This window comes from Xiphias gladius, chromosome 24 (assembly GCF_016859285.1).
Source record: "Xiphias gladius isolate SHS-SW01 ecotype Sanya breed wild chromosome 24, ASM1685928v1, whole genome shotgun sequence".
Classification (NCBI taxonomy): Eukaryota; Metazoa; Chordata; class Actinopteri; order Istiophoriformes; family Xiphiidae; genus Xiphias; species Xiphias gladius.
The window spans coordinates 7940272-7959092 of record NC_053423.1 but is presented as its reverse complement, the minus strand read 5'-3'; the positions used below and the strand labels follow the sequence as shown (position 1 = coordinate 7959092).

Below are 18821 nucleotides of genomic sequence, written 5' to 3'. Positions count from 1 at the left end.
TCAAAAACTAGAACTACCTGTGTCGTACAGATAAGGGCTGCCAGAGTACAAACAAGAGCAAAGAAAAGAGCTGACAACTCTCCTGTTCTCACATCTGTCTCTGTCACTGGCTTCAAGTTAATATTGAACAGAGTTTAAGGCTTCACCTTTTCATTAAATTGCTGAAGCAGCCTTTGGCACATATGGACAGACTCTGAAAAAGTTTCTCTGGATCTTTTCACCTTTGCTTACACCTCGGGTCAGTTACTATTACTATTGTACTATTGATATTTTTTTGGAAAAACTTAATTTGAATGGATCACTTTTTATCACTTTTTTCAATTTTATACATTGTCGGTGTTTGCTTTAAATGTCATTTTACTCATATTTTTCACCCATTTTTTTCTTGTATTTCGTGAAACACATTCCCTTGCGTTTTAATCAACAAAATTTGCTGTATGCGTGAAGTTTGATTCCTTGAATATATATACAGTTTGGTCACAATACAATTTCCGCGATGTTTTTTTTAATCAAATGCATCCGGACAGTTGACTTAGGTCAGTATAACTCTAAAACGGCACCACCAGGTTATCCATTAATTTGAGGCTTAGTACACTCCCATTTTAAACAAACAGGGAGATTTAGCCATTAAATCATCATGCCTGATGTCTTCACTCCCTTGTTGGTGACCTGGCTTCTTCATAAAAACCAATAAAGGCTTTATACCTGACTCAAAGCTGAATCTGATAGGACATTAAAGGACAGCCCACTAAAGGGAGTCAGACACAGGACAAGAGAGGACATCACTTAGACTAAACCAGTCAAGACAGCTGTGAGACAGTATTTATTCCGACATACACTGAGCTGAGATCAGGAGGAGAATTCTGGACTAAATCAAAAATATATACTACCTGACTGAAGTGTATGTCAGAATTAAGAGAGTTGCATCCTTGTGTCAGACCTGAAGTTGTTCCAAGCCTTTTGGCCGGCTAAGGATGGGCAAAACAATAGACTCGGGAGAGGAGGAGAGACCCAAATGGGACAACAAGGTGCAGTACCTGCTAACATGTATTGGCTTTGCAGTGGGACTTGGAAATGTTTGGCGTTTTCCCTACCTGTGCCAAATTTATGGAGGAGGTGAGATGCTACCTTTACATTCAGTTTCACAATACACCATAATTTAATTACATTTGCCGTGAGACGTTTTACGTATTTGATCACCTATGTCAAATTTATCCAGTCGTGAGATGCTTTAATGTTGGCCACAGCTCGACTGCCACAAGAGCAAAGAGTCTCTCTTTGTTTTAGTGTAATTGGTCATTAACAAATGGAGCAGGCCGGTCATCGTTACTGTGCGCTGAAAATGGTGAGCCTTATCTAAGTTTGATTGATCACAGGGGGCATCAGGGATCTTTTCCACTCGGTAGACTAAATTCCTGTGTTGACTTCCTCATAGCTCTGTGTGAGATATCTCCAGCCCCATAGCCACAGAATCCTTAAGAACCTGGGTCAGGGGGAAGTTGAGTAAACAGTCAATCCTGCGAATGTGCACAAGTCTGTCAACGTCAAATGTTGAGATTCTGAGACTCCCGTATTATTGTTTCAGACCCGGCCGAGCCTCCATTTGACCTCAGCTTGGGGATCAATAAGTCACCTTTTTTCTTCAGTCACTTTTGCCTGAGATGACTTGGCCCACATGCAGTGAAGAGTAGTGGTGGTTTTAATACTGATTGTATACATTTTTGCTTGCCTGACTCAGGTCCACTCATGTTTTTCAGCAACTTGGAAAACAAAGAAATTCCAAGTGATCACCTAGTGTCTATAATATATATTTACATTTCTTTGCCTGAAATATCACTTATTACGGCTTGATCAAGATAATTAAAAAGCAGTTGTCACGAGTGTCATTAGGATGGTTTCGAATAGCCAGTCGTGACCATAAAACTTATCTTTAGATTTTCTCTGCAAAGTATGTTGATACAGACTCTTCTAATTTGGCTGATGTCTAACTGTGAGGTAAATGTTTAATACATTTCTTCAGGTGCATTCCTCATCCCGTACCTGATAGCGTTGCTGTTTGAGGGCATCCCCCTGCTCTACCTGGAGCTGGCTATAGGACAGAGGCTCCGCATGGGCAGCATCGGCGTCTGGAGCTCCATCTCTCCACTGCTGGCTGGAGTAGGTGGGTGACCTAGGATTTGTGGCAAAATGTATTGGAATTTTTCTCCATCACAGAAATATATCTGTTCAATATTTGGCTTTATTTTAAAGCAGTGTTTCTTTGATAGAAAATGTCGCAATCATTTAATAGCCTGGAATCACTCACTTTTGTTTCTTTTTGAAAACAAACATAGCCACAACAATGTGGTTGTGTAATGTGTTTGGATAATGGCAACTAAAGTCCAAAAGTAGCTGAAAGAAAATAAAAATGCACCCAAATTCATGAGCACCTTCAGAGCATTCCATTTATTTAAAAAAAAATAAATGGAAAGAAAACGTTTCTGAGAAAATCTTAATACACAATTCTTCCTTATTTCATGAGCTAAAAGATTTTTGGGGATGTAAAAATGTTTATCTTTTTTTCTCCTGACAATATTATTTCCTATATGTAGGCATTGCCTCTATGGTGGTGTCATTCCTGGTGAGTATTTTCTACAACACCATCCTGGCCTGGGTGCTCTGGTACTTCTTTCACTCCTTCCAAAACCCCCTGCCGTGGAGTCAATGTCCACTCAATGACAATCACACAGGTAACGAGGAAACCCACCTGTCTGTCATTGCAGCTGCCCTTGATAACTTTATTGTCACACACGTGAAGTAAATCAACACCACCTTGTGACTGCACTCGTACTGTAACAACAGATACAGCGGTTTGACACCATATGCGAAATACTGACGTGATCAAATTAGGTTTGGGAAATTTTTACATTTACCTTGAACTTACTAAACTACCACCAAATGGACTGGTTAACTCGAGGCTCTACTTGACATTTTAGGTCAGATTTAATAGGAAAACTACTGGGATGTTTTATGGCACGAAGGGATATTTACACCACAACATATAATAAACAGAGAGTCCTCCTCTTTCACTCTAGGTTTCACTCAGTGGCAGATGGTGGAATAATGTTTTCATCAGTTTCTTTTGTTTTCAGTAGTCATACCAAGATATTAAATCTGTTTCAAGGTGATAAATTGTTTAAATGCTACATATCTTATACATTTTAAGCTAAATTATGCAGGAACACATGACTTTGTGAAATACAAAAGAAATTTTAATACTGAAATTTGAATTACATGAACTCAGCTCTGTTACAAGACTAAATGCATTTTTAAACCAAAATAAAACACTATTAACTTTGAGCCCTTACAGAATTTTACAGATCTCATGTTGTCATGGTCATTTCACCTGTGCATGCATCCATGCAGGCTACAATGTAGAGTGTCAGAAGAGCACCCCAGTGAATTACTTCTGGTACCGCGAGACCCTGAATATCACCCCTAACATTGAGACCAGCGGCTCCATGCATTGGTGGATGATCATCTGTCTGGCCAGTGCCTGGTGCGTGGTCTACATCTGTTTCATCAGGGGCATCAACTCCATGGGAAAGGTCAGTTTACCTGGTGAAAAATATTTCAACTCCCGTTTCATAATCGACTACTGCATCATAATCATAACTACTTATCTTTTTTTTTTTTTTTAAGGCTGTGTATGTGACAGCCACCTTTCCTTACCTGGTACTGACTATTTTCCTGATTCGTGCCCTCACTCTGCCTGGAGCTACTTATGGACTGATGTACCTGTTCACTCCTGATGTGAGTGTGGTCACTTGTTGCTACTAGACCTGATATAAAATTGTTTCTCCTATCACAGCCGCAATGACCTGATGTGTTGTCTTTATGCTCACTTCAGTGGGAGACACTGAAGAACCCTCAGGTGTGGCTGGACGCCGCCACCCAGATCTTCTTCTCGCTTTCTGTGGCCTTTGGAGGTCTCATAGCTTTCTCCAGCTATAATGCAGAGAGGTAAGAAGTAAGTCGCCCCAATTACTGCTGTGAAATTGGGACTCGCTTGTGATTCTGTTCTGTGTCTATTAGAAACAACTGTGAGAGGGATGCTGTTGTAGTAGGACTAATAAACAGTGCCACATCTCTGTACGCCTCCGTACCCATCTTCTCCATCCTGGGATTTAAAGCTAACAATGTCTACAACACCTGTCTACATGAGTACGTATGCACATCTATTCTATGTCATTTGAAAGCTTCCTCCTTTCTTTCTAATACCAATGAGGCAAGATTCTTTGTATCTCCTTTGCAGAAACATCTTGACTATGACCAACCACTTTCAGGTGTCAGACCAGAACATAACAGTGGAGAATTATGTGCACTGGTTTGAGTACCTAAATCAGACATCCCCGACTGAGATGGCCAGTTTGCAAATGAGGCACTGTGACCTGAAAACATTCATTGACCAGGTACTGTAACTTTAAAAACACATCCAATATTGTACATGGCATTCTTTTTATCTGAGTCCTCCTCATTACTTTTTTGTCTCTTTCATCTTCCTCTCCCAGAGCGCTTCAGGTACTGGCCTGGCTTTTATAGTGTTCACTGAAGTAGTGATAGAGATGCCGGGCTCGCAGGTTTGGGCCATATTGTTCTTCGTTATGCTCTTCAGCTTGGGCCTCTCTTCCATGTTTGGCAACATAGAGGGAGTCCTCACACCCATCAGTGACCTAAAACTGGTACCCAAGTGGTTGCCTAATGAACTCCTAACAGGTACCTGCAGATCTGCCTAAATTGTGCTCAGGCAAAAAAAAAAAAGATACATTTTGTTGCCTTTGAATTCCTCCTCTGAAAATCTTTTTTTTTCCCCCCCTCACTTCCTTAGCCATCATCTGCTTGGTATCCTTCTTGACGGCTCTCATCTTCACCCTGGGTTCGGGGAACTACTGGGTGGAGGTCTTTAACAGCTATGTGGGCTCTGTACCTCTGCTAATCATTGCATTGTTTGAGATTATTGGAGTCATTTATGTCCGTGGAATGAAAACGTAACCTCTTCTTCTTCCTCTTCTTCAATATACCTCTGTAGTTTTTTAACATTCATATACATCATTAATCCCAACATGTTGAGCATTTTCACATTTTCATTTTCTCCTGTGTCCTTCTTGATAGTTTCAGTGAAGACATCTATTTCATGACTGGGAAGAGGCCCAACATCTTTTGGAAGGCATGCTGGATGGTGATCAGTCCTTTAATGCTCCTGGTGGTGCTGATTGCCTATGTGATCATCCAGGCACAGAAACATCCCACCTATCCCACATGGAACCCAGCTTATGTAAGCAGGTTGAGGGTATTGACGAGGGTAGTAAATTAAATAAACATCTTCACATCTTTTAGTTTTATGGTCCACATCTTCACAGTTTTGATTCAATTGGTTAACATATTGGAGCATTTTGAAGCTACAGATACAGATATTTAGACCAAAAACAAAACTAAAACCAAGTGACCATTGGACTTAACCTGGTGGTCGGACACACAGCTGCAAAAGAATGCTAACATTGCTCCTTCTCTGCTGGATGTGTACATTTGCAACTGTTGCAAACACGTTTGCCGTAACAACTTCATAAAATGATAATGTCAATGTCCCCAGGCGGCCAAAAAAAACCAAAAACAAAACAAAACAAAAAACAACACAAAAAGCAAGAAATAATAATGCAGGTTTAAATAATTTGGAAATACGGTGATTGGCTTTTTACTGAGATTTAGATGGGTAGACTGATACCACTTTCCTGCCTGTCAGCAAAATATGAAGCTAGTACCAGCAGGCAATAAGGTATGGAAGCAGAGGGAAACCGCTATATATATGCCTACCAGCATACCTAATTTTATTAATTAACATGTTCTATCTGCTTAATGTATACAGAAACTGAAAAAATTAAAACGACAAGGTGTGGTTTTACAGCGAGTTATGCACTAGAAGTATTTCTTGGTTGAACACAGTAAATTTAAGCTAAGCTGCATGATTACTTAGCTTAAATGTTCGCTCAGCTTGTTTCTCTGATAACTTGAGATCCAGATGCCAAATGACTAAAATCCTTCATCCGGTTAAAATATGTGGTTAAAAACTTACAAGATCTGAAAAGTGTATTGTAAAAATGAGGCTTAAACTGGATAAAAAGTCAATTTTGACCACTTGTGGCACATAACCACAACGCTGATGCATATGCAAAAGGGATAAGACATTTTAATGTGTAAAAGTTACATATTATACCTTTAATAGTTCATATTCCTGACAAAGCGTCAGGATCTAATGGTTGTTAATTTTATTACAATAAATAACTGCAGTTATGAGAGAACACCTTGCACCACCAGATATCGTTTCCTTGACTGATGCCGCAGGTTGCTTCATGTTGATTTTTAACAAAACTTCAGCTCCCTTAACCTCTTCCCATGAAAAAAGTTTTTGCACAAAGTGAAATATGAGGATTTTCTGCTTTTTCCTTGTCTATATTCAGTTTACAATCAAATATATAAACGAAATATCTTTGGGTTTTTGACTATTGGTCAGACAAACCAAAAGATTTGAAGACTTCACCTCAGGCTCTTGGAACCCTTGATAAGCTTTTTTTGGATACTTTATATTGTAACAGATTAATCGACCTTAAACTGAGCTAAGCTAATTACTTGCCAGCTCTAGCTTTGTATTCAGCACAGAGAGTGGTATTGATCGTTTCAGCAAGAAAACTATTTTTAAAATTAAGTTTAAAATGAAATAATGATATAACATTCTATCAGTTATATGTATTCTTCTTTGTCTGTTTCTTTAGAAACTATTCCCCCAAACTGAAGTGAAGCCATACCCAGACTGGGTCTTTGCCATAATCATCCTCATCTGTGTAGTACCTGTGCTTTCCATCCCTCTGGTGGCTCTCTACAAACTGATCTGCTGTGGGCTCAAGAGGTCCTCTGCTCGCATTGAACTAAACCCCCAATGCAACAACGGCTTTGAGGTTGAAACACAGGAACAGGACACGCAGAGAGCTTAGGAAATGTTTCAAGTACCAACGCTACGGTGTTACCGAACAGAAACTGACTTTGTGATGTTTATCCATTTCTGTGGATCTTTCCTCTTAAATCACTGGAGAGCTGCCATATAATCACTCACTTTATCAGAATCAGAATTTTCTATTCATTTTTGATGTTTACAATATTTTTAGGAATTATCAGGACCTGACCTGACATATGAAACTCACATTTGTTTCCTCAGTAACAAAACTGGATTTATTTAACAGTCAAATTCTTATGTTTGTACATATTCCACATTTGATTCCACATTTACAAAACCTTAAATTTGAACATAAATGTCGCAAAACATCATTGCATGAGATCTTAAGCTTCCTACTGTTTGAGATATTTCTAGAAGATTAGTGTAATGTAGAGAACTGGTACTACATCATATTGTACAAAGGTCATTTGATTTATTCACTGTAATGGTCGACAATATTTCCGTGGGCTTATTTACATATAAAGTATTTGCAAGGTGAGGTCATTTTATGTTCATGGAAAACTACCACAAAGTGTAAATCAAAGTCCAAAGAGACAAACAGCAGTGGGATGAGACGGTATCTTGTACAGTAGCTGGATGATTTTTAATTATCCATCTTTATTGATAAGGAGGCTGTTGTTTTATAGGGTACGTTTATGACTTAGTCATCTGATCTAAAACACTCAAACGATGAACTTAAGAGTTGTTTTCCTCTTACGCTGCACCACCTTTCCTGGCACTGTGTAACAGATACATAACAATTCTTTGGCACACTGACAAGTCATAACTCACAATGACTGATTTCAACACACTGCTCATCTTACTCTCTTGAAACCTGAGGATGAGACAAGCAAAGAAGAAAAAAGATTTTGTACTACATCTTGATTTTGAGAAAAAAAAAAATTCAATGCACCCTGGAGAAAAACAGACAAAACTCACAGCATAGAAATGTCAGAGAAGCTGGACATAGAACTTATTCATACCTTTCAGCTGCTGAGGATTTCTTGGATGCTGAAGGCTGCAACTTGGGCTAGCTGGTAGTCTACATCTGGATGGCCAAGAAGTCAACTGGGGTCCTGGGGTTAGTGGCCTGACGGACCCTGGCCAGCCTCAGATCCCCCAGACGCCGCTCCAGACTGCGCTTCCCTGTCAAAAGATGACAGAAAAAGACAGGAAGGCGTTTTTGTTTTTTCTTCTTTGGTGGTGAACTTTAACTTTCATCTGCCTGAAGTTTTTCCAACACCTGTTAAATCATATCAAAACCTGGCAATATACTGACTTGAATACGTGCAAGATGATATATCTAGTTTTGATGGGTTGGGTGAACCTCTCAGAGTCCATCTTCAAAGGGATTGAACTTCCTGGAAAGTTGCAGTGACTAATTGTTCATTTATTTATAGAGTCTTTTCTCAAGGAGATTGAGGGCTCCATTTTCCTGCAGGTGCAAAGCCAGCTGTTGCGAATGCACAGTTTTTAGGTCTTTTTTCTCAGGTGGTGGGCTGTTTTTTCGCATTTGCTCCTGTAAGTTTCCTGGTTCAAAACGAAAATGCTTAATGAGGCTGTGTTTTTGATTTGCAGTACAACTTTGGTGCTTATTTTGGCATGAAAATGCACCTGCGGTTCCACCTGCTCAGGCACAGACACAGACCTCTCCACATTCACAAACCAGCTTTCATGTATGCATATAGTCTAATGAAAAGAAGAATGGCTGGGGCTTATGAATACTGCCATCCACGTCACAGAGTAATCCAGGAACGTACAATTCTGCAGAAACTTCACTACTGACGTTCGATTTGACCACTAAGTTTCCCACAACAACTTGTAGACTGTTAGATCTTTTCTCCGCAGTTAATAAAATACCTGTAGCCAAACAGCAGAAAGAATGCAAATTGAGAGACTGTCACTATTTTATGCATGAGTGGCACAGCAGCAATAACTTCATTAAAGCACACAATATGCAATTTTCTGCCGCTAGAGGCTTCGCAATCCAAACAGTAACAAAAGACGGAGTTTTGTGACGTGAGGTAGTGTGGAACATGGGAGTTGTCTTCACCACCATTGCCGTCACTGCGGTGAGCTTCTCCTGGTTAGGATACCTTCAGTGTTAATCATTCATGGAGTTTTTACCGGGAGAGAAAAAAAAAAAAAAAAAAAAAAAAATCTTTAGAGGTCTTCTCCCCTCCAAAACAAACAGACCCAGTGATAATAAAGCAGTTTCACGTTAAAAAATCGTCCTGGAGGGGCTGCGAGCCGAGCTGCCACTAACATTTGCTCCACTTGTTTCTCTGATAACTTAAGAACCAGACGTCAAATGACTAAATCCTTCATCTGGTTAAAATATGTAGTTAAAAAACGAACAAGATCTGAAAAGTGTATCGTAAAAATGTGGCTTAAAACTAGATAAAAACTCAATTTTGACTGCTTATGGCAGGCGACCAAAATGAAACAGGCCATTACCTATATTAAAATTACAGATTTCTCTAGACTTGAAAATTGCTGGAAAACATTTCGGCTAATGTAAGCACACGGCACAACAAAATATTTAACATAGGTCTAGTCATGTTTTAGACATTTTAATGTGGAAAAGTTACATATATACCTTTAATAGTTACTATCTCTGACAAAGGGACAGGATCAGTGAGGATCTAACGGTTGTTAATTTTATTTCAATAAATAACTGCAGTTATGAGAGAACACCTTGTACCACCAGATATCGTTTCCTTGACTGATGCCGCAGGTTGCTTCATGTTGATTTTTAACAAAACTTCTTCTCCCTTAACCTCTTCCCATGAAAAAAGTTTTTGCACCGAGTAAATTGTGAAGATTTGCTGCTTTTTCCTTGTCTATATTCAGTTTACAGTCAAATATATAAACGAAATATCTTTGGGTTTTTGACTATCAGTCAGACAAAACTAGACATTTGAGGACTTCACCTCAGGCTCTTGGATTAGCTTTTTTTTTGATACTTTATATACCAAATGATTAATGGAAGAAAAATTCTAAGAAAGAACAGAGTTTCAGTGTGATATTATTTTCTGTATGTGTGTGTTTTCTGAGGGTACATACGTTTGTGCAGGTGTAGGAGCAGATCCTTATAGAGAGGACGGTGCTGTGACAGCACCAGCAAGAAGGAAAGACAGAAAAGAAGCTCCACTGCTTCATACTGCAAAATCCCTGTCCGAGCCTTATTACCTAAAATCAATCCTGGAGAAAAGGGAAGAGAGAGAGAGGGGGGAAAAAAAAAAAAATGATAAAAATAAGTTTTGAACTTGATATTGTTCGTGTTTCTTTTTCCAGATGTATGAGGGGGAAATGTTGCCTTTGTTGCTGAGCCTGATGAGCTGATTGGCGTACTCGGCCAAGTCCCATATCATCTGCAGGAAGTAGATAGGGTTCTTAGCAACTGTCTGACCAAAGGGCAAACTCTGGGCACACACATGGAACCTAAAGAGACAAACAAAAAACACAAAAGAGGCAAAAGAGAAAACAGAGATAGGCTCTGCCCATTCAGATATTTACATTCTGAGGTAAAAGGTGGTGCAATTAGTTTGCAGCTCAGTACAGGTATTGACTGACAACTTTCACTGTGTTTATTTTAATAGGAGTATTATCTTTACTGGCCTATTTATTAAGTCAATGCCAGTGAGCACGTTCGAGAGTGGAAGTTTATGGTTTGTTTATTACCAATATATTTCAATGCTTTGCTTTGGCGGAGGAAATAAATTATTCTCCACGCCCATTTAACTTTCATTAACCTGAATAAGTCATACAAATGAATAAAACAGTGATATCTGTGCATATTAAGTGACAAGAGCAAAAAGTGAGGTCACTGTCTTTACCTGAAAGCATGAAGCAGCACCAGCTTGTAGATGTTCTTGTACACTGCCTCAAGAGAATTGGTCTGAGAAGGAAAATTACTCTTATTACAGAAATAGAAAAAAGTATATATGGGACTTCCAATTCACTGAAGCATTTCAATGAAATGCAATAAGGTTTATGAAAGGTATATATTGAACTGTTAATATTAACCAGTCACTTTTTCTGTGCGCTGATCTGTTTGAATATTTATCTCATACATACTGTATTTACTATCATTCTTGTTTATGTGTTGGAATGAAACATCATGACTCATAAACTGAGTTATTGTGGAACTTGACACGTTTACAACTTTTGTTTACCATTGTAGGCTATGTCCTTTGAAGGAGGCAGCCCTTTAAATAGGGCACAGCTAATGTAGGCTGTTTTGTGTCTGCTAGCACTAAGTCATTATAACATATAGCTGGGTCGAGAGTCTTTTTGACTACAGCGGAAGAAACTGCAGGCGCAATGGGAAGTTTAATAAATTAAGCCTATATAGATATAAAGATACAGAGACTTTGCTTACATCAATTACCACACTGATGTAGAGTGTTATCTGCTAGCTGTATCTAATTAAAAAAGCGAAAATACTTTTTCCTTACTTATATTTTGTGAAGATACTGCTTGAGTGCAACTACGCCCTGTGACAGCAAGAAAAAGTTTATAGCCATGCTAGCTCTGTGAGGCTATACTAAGGCACAGTGGTGCTCTGAGCTAAATGCTAACCTCAGCATGTTAATAGGGCCACAACTGCAATGCTAACATGCTGGTGGTTAGCAGATATAAGGTCTACCACAATCACCATTTTAGCGTAGCATGTTAGCATACTAATATTTGATAATTAGCGCTAAACAAAAAGTACAGCTGAGACTGAAGGGAATTCTTGCTTTGCAGGTATATGGTCATCAACTAAAGTACTGAACAAATTAAACATTTGACCTTGATGGCGCTAATTGAAAAGTCAGGGGATGACAGAACGCCAAGCACTATGTCTGGTGAACAACTGACACTAATACAATCCCTATGGTGAAGCATGGTGCTGGCAGCATCATGTTGTAGGGGTGATTCTCAACAACAGGGTAGGAGACTGGTCAGAATTGAGGGAAGGGTGAATGCTGCCAAATACAGAGAGATCATTGAAGAAAACCTGCTCCAGAGTACAAGAGACCTGAAACTGGGGCGATGGTTCGTCTTTCAGCATGACAATGACCCAAAGTACAAAGCCAAGGAAACAACGTTTCTGACTGTCCTTCAGTGGCCCAACCAAAGCCCAGACTTTAATCTCATCTGTGGAGAGACCCGAAAATGGCAGTTCACAGAGGCTTCCCATCGAGTCTGACGGATCTTGAAAGGAACTGCCAGGAAGAATGGGATAAACTGCCCAAATCCAGGTGGGCAAAGCTTCTAGAGACTTACCCAAGAAGACTCAAAGCTGTAATTGATGCCAAAGAGGCTTCTACATAGATGAATGAATGAATTAAGAGTCTGAATACTTTTGTAAATTAAAGATTTCGGTTTTTGATTTTTAATAAATTTTCAAAAAGTTCTAAATTGCCATAATAAGTTTTCACTTATTATGGCAATTTTATCCATTTAAATAAATCTACAACACAATAAAATGTGCAAAAAGTGAAAAGGTCTGAATACTTTATAGAGCCACTGTATGTAAATTGTGAAAATTCACAGGATATTGAAAACTTCTCTTGAACTTTTAAAATGATCATTTCCCTGACCTTCAGGTCCAAGAACAGGGCATGGCATTTGAGCCTGAGGATGGCCATCAGTTTCCTCCTCATTTGCTGTCCAGCTGAGTGGACAGAGCCCAAAGTAAGGCTGTAACGCAGAGACAGGCCTGCATAACTGTGAGAGATGGAAAGTAAGAAGTAAACAAAGAAGAAAAAGTAAATGACTTCAAAACTACAAGAAATTTTACTATGAAATAATATTGCAAGTGGAGATGCAGTTATATTTACTGTATTTTATGCAAGAATATTTAACATCCATGCTAGACTGGGAATTGTCTTTAAGAAAGTTGATGAGAAGGTACAAAGCAAAGGGAGGGATTCATACAGCTTATATGAAACCATAAAGCCTGACAAAGTCCAATAACTTTTCATGCAAGAAGCACACTGTGGGCAATAATTCTACAATATAGTTACAACTGACGGGATGTTTCACCTAGAATAGTCTTTGTAGACGTCCAACGAGTGCGTGTCAAGCAGCAGTCCACACCAGGGGAAGAGGCAGTCAGGGAGAAGCACGCGAACGTCAGGACAAGAGCCCACGCTTCCTGACACTGGAAAGTTGACCACCACTTTCTGTGGGTTGACCACCAGACCATACTGTGGTACCCCAGCCAGCAAGATCCTACACACAAAGTGCAAGTGCCATTATTATTGCTAAATTAAAAATTCAGCATCACGTGTTGTTAAATCTTTGGCCATCAACCTTTAAAAAAAAAAAAAAAAAAAAAAAGTGTACTTGAATCTAGTCTTGAATTCTTTTATCTTTTATTAATCGGATTGGTTTGATGTATCTTATAAAATCCATTTGATTAAATTCTGTAACTTGATTTTATGGATTGTTGATTTTAATTTGCTGCCTTGTGTGAAGCATTCACTTGGGTTATTATTGTTATTAATTCCATTTAATCTTAAAGATGTTTAAAATAAAATTATGTAACTGACTAAACAACTTGTCTAAAACGGACAGAGAAAAAAGATCAGGCAAGAGTGAGTGAGCATGGAAAAACTGCACTGGGACTTAATTTTAGAAAAATCATTTTGCAGCCTTCTACTTCAAATATCATCAATTAAAAACACAGTGACAGCAAATTAATAAAGTTCCATTGCATCTGACTTTTTCTACAGTCAAGAAAGTCTGACTGTTTCATCTTAACTCAGGATAATAATGTAGTTAATGGATTTTTTCTAAAGGTTTGAAATATGCATAATATTTGAAAAGTGCACGAGTAAAGATGAGGCAGCTCTGTCAATAATAAATGTTGGCTGAGAGCCACTGTATCACATTTCTGACAAAGCCAGTTTGTGGCATACTTGAGGAAAGTTTGTGCTTCATGTAAGTCTGGGGTGATGAGGAGGAAGTCATCCACCAGTCTCATCAAACACCTGCAGGAGACACAGAAAGAAAAGGATAAAGAAAGACTGCTCTCTGCTGCTGCACAGGTGTTACTACATCTATAGAGGATTGTGTTAACTGAAATACAATGAGGTCTGCTGTACCCTTTGTTTTCAGTAATATCCTTGAACAGGACATTCTCCATGTGACCGTAGCAGAGACAGCAGAGCAGACTGGACGCCACCGATCCCTGAGGAATTCCTCTGCACTGACGGTATGTTCTGCAAAACACAGTGCCAAAATATGATTTACTCTCTTGATCACATTGTAAATGAAAGAAAATGAGTTATGACATGCTCCTCGCAAAAGTCATTTCATGTTGGTGGCAAAAAAAAGGATAATGCTTACTTTTTCCCAAACTGAACAACACTGCCAGTTAACATCTGGGTGAAAAACTGCAATGCCTCTTTTCCGTGAAGATCTGAGCAGAAATGCTGGAAGAAAGAAAAGTAATGAAATGCTAAAAGGTTTAAAAAAAAAAAAAAAAAAAAAAGAAAGAAAAAAAAAAAAGAAGTATCAAACATCCTTAATTAAAAAGACATCTCAGGATTTCACCTGCTCTACCAGTATGGCACGATGAACTTTGCCCCTTTTCTGCAGCGACATCACAAACCCTTTCATGTTGGTGGATCCTATGTTGTCCTCCAGGAAATCTGCCTATATTGACAAAAGTGATAATCTCTGCAAATGGGTCAAATAATGTGTGTATATACACAGTACACACACGGGTGCGTGGGTATGACGTTACCTGTCTAACAAATGCCTTTTTCAGGCCTTCGTGGGAATCAGCCCAGATCTTGGCATAACGGCGGATGGTAAAGAGTTCATCCTGGACAGGTGACAGGGCCTGGCCAACCACCTCACTGAGTTTTTCATGAGGTAGACTCTCATAGGCCCCACTCACATCCACCTTAAACACAGAGAAATGACAGAATGAATAAATGAAGGTGGAAATGAATTAATTGTGCAGTGTGCTAAAATTACAATTAATACAATTAAGTGTAACCCAAAACCCAACCTTAACAAAGTAGAGGGGTTGTGGCTTGTCCTTCTGGGCCGGAGCCAGAGAACGCAAGACCTTGTGGATATCCGTCATCCCCCACACTGTGGAGCCCAGGAGAGATGGCGTGGAGTGCACACAGGCCCGCAGCACATCCAGCAAGTCCCGGACACGCCCTTGGTAAAGCTGCAGGGAAAAAGAAAATGTCCCAAAAACCCTACACACGCTCATAACACAAAACTCATTGACATGTCAGCGAGAACTTTAATGTCGCCGTAAAAATGTACCCTCGTTTTGGCATCTGCTCCTATGATTCGTGTGATAGGCCTCATGCCATCAGTCTTGGGAATGAAGCGAAGGCGGGAGATGACAGTGGCCTTGGGGAGAGATGCCACCTGTTCCGGGGTCAACTCCTCCATCTGACCCTTGGAAAGGTGACCCCTAAATCACAAGAATGGTTTTGTGAGCTTGTGACCGATGAACGTATAAATATGAGCCTCTGCAGATGTGTGAATGTCTATGTACCTAAAGGCCAGATCCTGCAGTTTGGCCCAGACTTCCTGTCTGTAGAACCTGAGGGCGTTCTTCTGGCCCACACTCTCAGTGACATAGAAGCAGGCTCGGACTACGCTTACAACATAGCCATCCAGAAGCCAAGCCAGGAACTGACCCAGGATCTGTGTCCGGTATGAGAGCTCACTTGGCGGGAACCTGCCTGCAGATGAGAGTGGTTATATCAGCCAAAAATAGATGTAGCCATGGGAAAAAAAACACACACACAAAAAAAAAAAAAAGACATTTACCAACATCTTACCATCTTACCTGTCTTACTGATCTTCAACCAATCACAGTCATTCACCTTCATCTTCCACAGCAGTTCAGCCAATGACAGCCTCTCAAACTTCCCACTGCGCAGGAAGCCCCTGACCCGTACGAAGAAATTAAGTTTGTTGCTGTCGGAGCCCCACAGCTCACGTGGGATCACAGTGGAAAGGCATTCCCTGACAAACAGGTAGACCCGGTGAGGTGCACAGTGTTGAGGCAAGAGGGAGCTCAATTCTCCCTGTCCAGCATCTCTCTCCTCCAACAGTGGACACATCCTTTGCAGTATTCTGCTGTATGGACATCTCCTGTGTTGACGCAGCAGCTGACTAAACAGGGGGACTATGTTAAAAAAACGCGGAGGGAGTTTCTTTGGCTTCCTCTCAAGCCCGTTAAGATAAGCCAGTCCCTCAAAGAAGACTATTCTTACCAAATCTTTCCCTTGTAGCCTTCTGGATCCAACAGCACTCTTCTTTTTCCTGTTGAGAAGGAAGCCACGCATTCCCCTTCCCCCGTACAGGAATCCCAGTGTGCGGATAAAACATTGCGAAGGAGGTAAAGGGGGGAAAACCCCCGATCTCCAACTGGGTCCTCCCTCCAAGGGAAGTATATTTGTTTGAATTTCAACAGGCTGTTTAGAGCCGCTACCACCATTTTCCAAAGGCTTCATAGAAAGTGTTTTTTCCACAGACATGGGCTGTCCTTCCTCCACTGTCTCAGAGCAAACCTGTTGGATGTCCTTTGTGGGTTCTTGCTGTCCTACCCGTCTTCTCTTTCCTGTACAAGTCATAACCCTCTCCTCATCCTTTTGATCATTTTCTCTCTTTCTTTTCCCCCTCTTCACTCTTACATCATTTCTGTTTCTCTTCTTGCTGGCTGTAGGATTTTCAATTCCGTGTCTCATTTTCTTGGTCACCGACCCTAGATACCTTCCAAACTGAGTACCGTTATGTACTCTGGCACGAGGCTGAAGATAAAACCCGGTGGAGGCAGTAGCCATGGACACCCTGTCATACACAGGAACGCCGCTCACCTGGAAAACACATGAAGGAGGGACTGCCACAAACACAGAGCAGCTCTCCAACAGATACCGTGTGATATCTGTGCCGAGACGTATTGTGACTTTCTTCCACAAGTCGCTGCCATGGATGTAGGCAGCGCTTTGAGTTACATCTCCTTGGAATTTGAAATGGTCTGCATCCCGCTCCTCCTGAGCCAGGGATAGAAAGTTGTAGCCGTGTGCCAAGACATTCCTTTTTCTTTTTCTTTTCAGACTGTTAAGAACAAAGGCCAGCAGTTCAGGCAGAGTGCAGATCTGGGTAAAAAAAAATAAATACACAAAATACATCACATCAACGTAAGTAGTAAGTGTCTCACAATTTGAAAACCTCAAATTCAGTCTCTTATAAATCAGACAGCTCTGTTGTGAATTCATAATTTATCATGACTTTAGACTTTATATTTAGGTTTTTTGGGTAAATTTGGCAAGTAACGCTAAATTAGATTATCCACGACACAGCTCTTGGCCTATATATAGATCGGTAGGTTATTATTCTAAGTCATGACATTTTTTTTATTTTACAATAACATGTATTTTTCTTTTAAGTTTATTGCTCATTTAATAAACAGCGTGAGTCATTTACAGTATGCCACGTTTTATGACAGTTCACTGTTAAAATGAAATTAAAACATCCTGCCTCAGCACATGTTCTTGCCCCGCCTATTTTAAACCCAAATCTGAGGGATAACACTACTCCAGCGTCTTCCCGTGAGATATAACATCACAACCCTAGCAACAGTTAGCATGGCAGCTAGCATTAGAAATACCATTCCGCGGCCGTACACGAGCGCGAGTCAAATCTACAGGACCGACACGCCCGGTAGGAAGAAATTACCTGGTTGCAGCTTGGTACCTGCTGTAGCTCCTTGTCAAAGCAGACAAAAACAGCCCGGACGAATGATTTGAAGCGGTTTGTGTCCGGCTGTTCCACCAACACTGCCCCGTGTCCCTCTCTGAACACGATGCTGTTCGCAAACTCCTCCAGTGTCTGTATGTGGCGATAAAGTGACCGGAGGATGTCAAGCACCCCGGACATATCAGCCGTCGACATACTGACCGCACGAACCCGCTGTTTTTTCTCGCTCAGAACATGTCAGACCGGGACACTTAAATAGCTGCGGGCGAGCGAGCCGGCGGTGAGCTCTCTTCTGCCGATTCAAGGGGCCGCGTCATCCTCAGCCAACGAGGTGTCGGATTTTGAGTGTCCAATCAGATAGCCTCATACTGCAGCAGCCAAATCACAGTTGACCAGTGGCGAACAACAAAAGGCATGTTGTCTTTCTTCACGAATACATTTAGAAGTTGACAGATCCACGTGAAAAAAAAAAAAAAAGTAGCAGTACATACGAGTGTGGTCATGCATGGTCGAAAGTTCATTATAAGACCGCGAAATATAATTAAGCTGTACCCGGATAGAGTTTCTCCTATAAAGAGATAGAAAACCATCAAATTTTAAAGTCATTATTGGATATGTTTCTGTGGCCGGAACAGTGTGAGCCTTAAAATAATCCTTCTGAAAACTTTTCTTAAATTTTCCGTTGAAAGTAAACATTGTGTCAACATTATTTATTTCATTAACAATGATTTCAGTAACATGAAGGCATTGCATTGCAGCAGTTATTTGTAAAATGAAAGGCACACAGATTAAATAAAACACTAAGATATCCTTTTCGAAGGCTTGTAATTCACTACAGCCACTGCTTGTTTTAACAACACAGAAGGATTAACATGCTTCATTGAACAGCAGTGTCCTAACTTTTTTCACAACCTTATTTGACAAAGTCATTATACAAATATCAAACAGAGCAAGGTGTAAACAAGATTCAAGACACACATTGTATAGAATGAGTACATTAATTTGTTATATTTTTGTAATATTTTACGATGGACTCACTGCTGCCCGCCTCTGGCCAGCACGA

General features: G+C 40.2%; 2 protein-coding genes across 3 annotated transcripts; one reads left to right on the top strand and one right to left on the bottom strand.

Moving 5' to 3' along the window:
• The first annotated feature begins 438 nt into the window (after positions 1-438).
• Positions 439-7716, top strand: slc6a18 (solute carrier family 6 member 18). Of its 2 annotated transcripts, none has more exons than XM_040121166.1 (12): positions 439-1028; positions 2021-2161; positions 2592-2729; positions 3406-3587; positions 3682-3792; positions 3890-4002; positions 4075-4203; positions 4295-4451; positions 4551-4755; positions 4868-5027; positions 5152-5314; positions 6807-7716. In XM_040121166.1, exons 1-12 carry the CDS (start codon positions 1016-1018, stop codon positions 7023-7025), a joined length of 1731 nt encoding a protein of 576 aa, XP_039977100.1. In that variant the 5' UTR covers positions 439-1015; the 3' UTR covers positions 7026-7716. The 2 variants fall into 2 exon arrangements, with proteins under 2 accessions (XP_039977100.1, XP_039977099.1); XM_040121165.1 differs by having other exon boundaries at positions 439-1116.
• Positions 7717-7742: 26 nt separating this feature from the next.
• tert (telomerase reverse transcriptase) lies at positions 7743-18096 on the bottom strand. Its single transcript, XM_040121164.1, has 17 exons — positions 17738-18096; positions 15843-17157; positions 15546-15735; positions 15308-15461; positions 15039-15206; positions 14769-14930; positions 14576-14677; positions 14369-14454; positions 14125-14241; positions 13939-14010; positions 13061-13249; positions 12616-12742; positions 10864-10925; positions 10344-10468; positions 10091-10228; positions 8008-8170; positions 7743-7859 (listed from the first exon to the last, which is right to left on the bottom strand). Exons 1-16 carry the CDS (start codon positions 17951-17953, stop codon positions 8067-8069), a joined length of 3327 nt encoding a protein of 1108 aa, XP_039977098.1. The 5' UTR covers positions 17954-18096; the 3' UTR covers positions 7743-7859; positions 8008-8066.
• Between the last annotated feature and the right edge of the window lie 725 nt (positions 18097-18821).

Coding starts and splice junctions, on each gene's coding strand:
- slc6a18 (XM_040121165.1), top strand. CDS start 975: ATGGGCAAAACAATAGACTCGGGAGAGGAGGAGAGACCCAAATGGGAC. Junction 1,117..2,020: donor GTGCCAAATTTATGGAGGAG/GTGAGATGCTAC, acceptor ACATTTCTTCAG/GTGCATTCCTCATCCCGTAC. Junction 5,028..5,151: donor TATGTCCGTGGAATGAAAAC/GTAACCTCTTCT, acceptor CCTTCTTGATAG/TTTCAGTGAAGACATCTATT.
- tert (XM_040121164.1), bottom strand. CDS start 17,953: ATGTCGACGGCTGATATGTCCGGGGTGCTTGACATCCTCCGGTCACTT. Junction 13,250..13,938: donor GAAGCACAAACTTTCCTCAA/GTATGCCACAAA, acceptor CTTTGTGTGTAG/GATCTTGCTGGCTGGGGTAC. Junction 10,229..10,343: donor CATCAGGCTCAGCAACAAAG/GCAACATTTCCC, acceptor CCTTTTCTCCAG/GATTGATTTTAGGTAATAAG.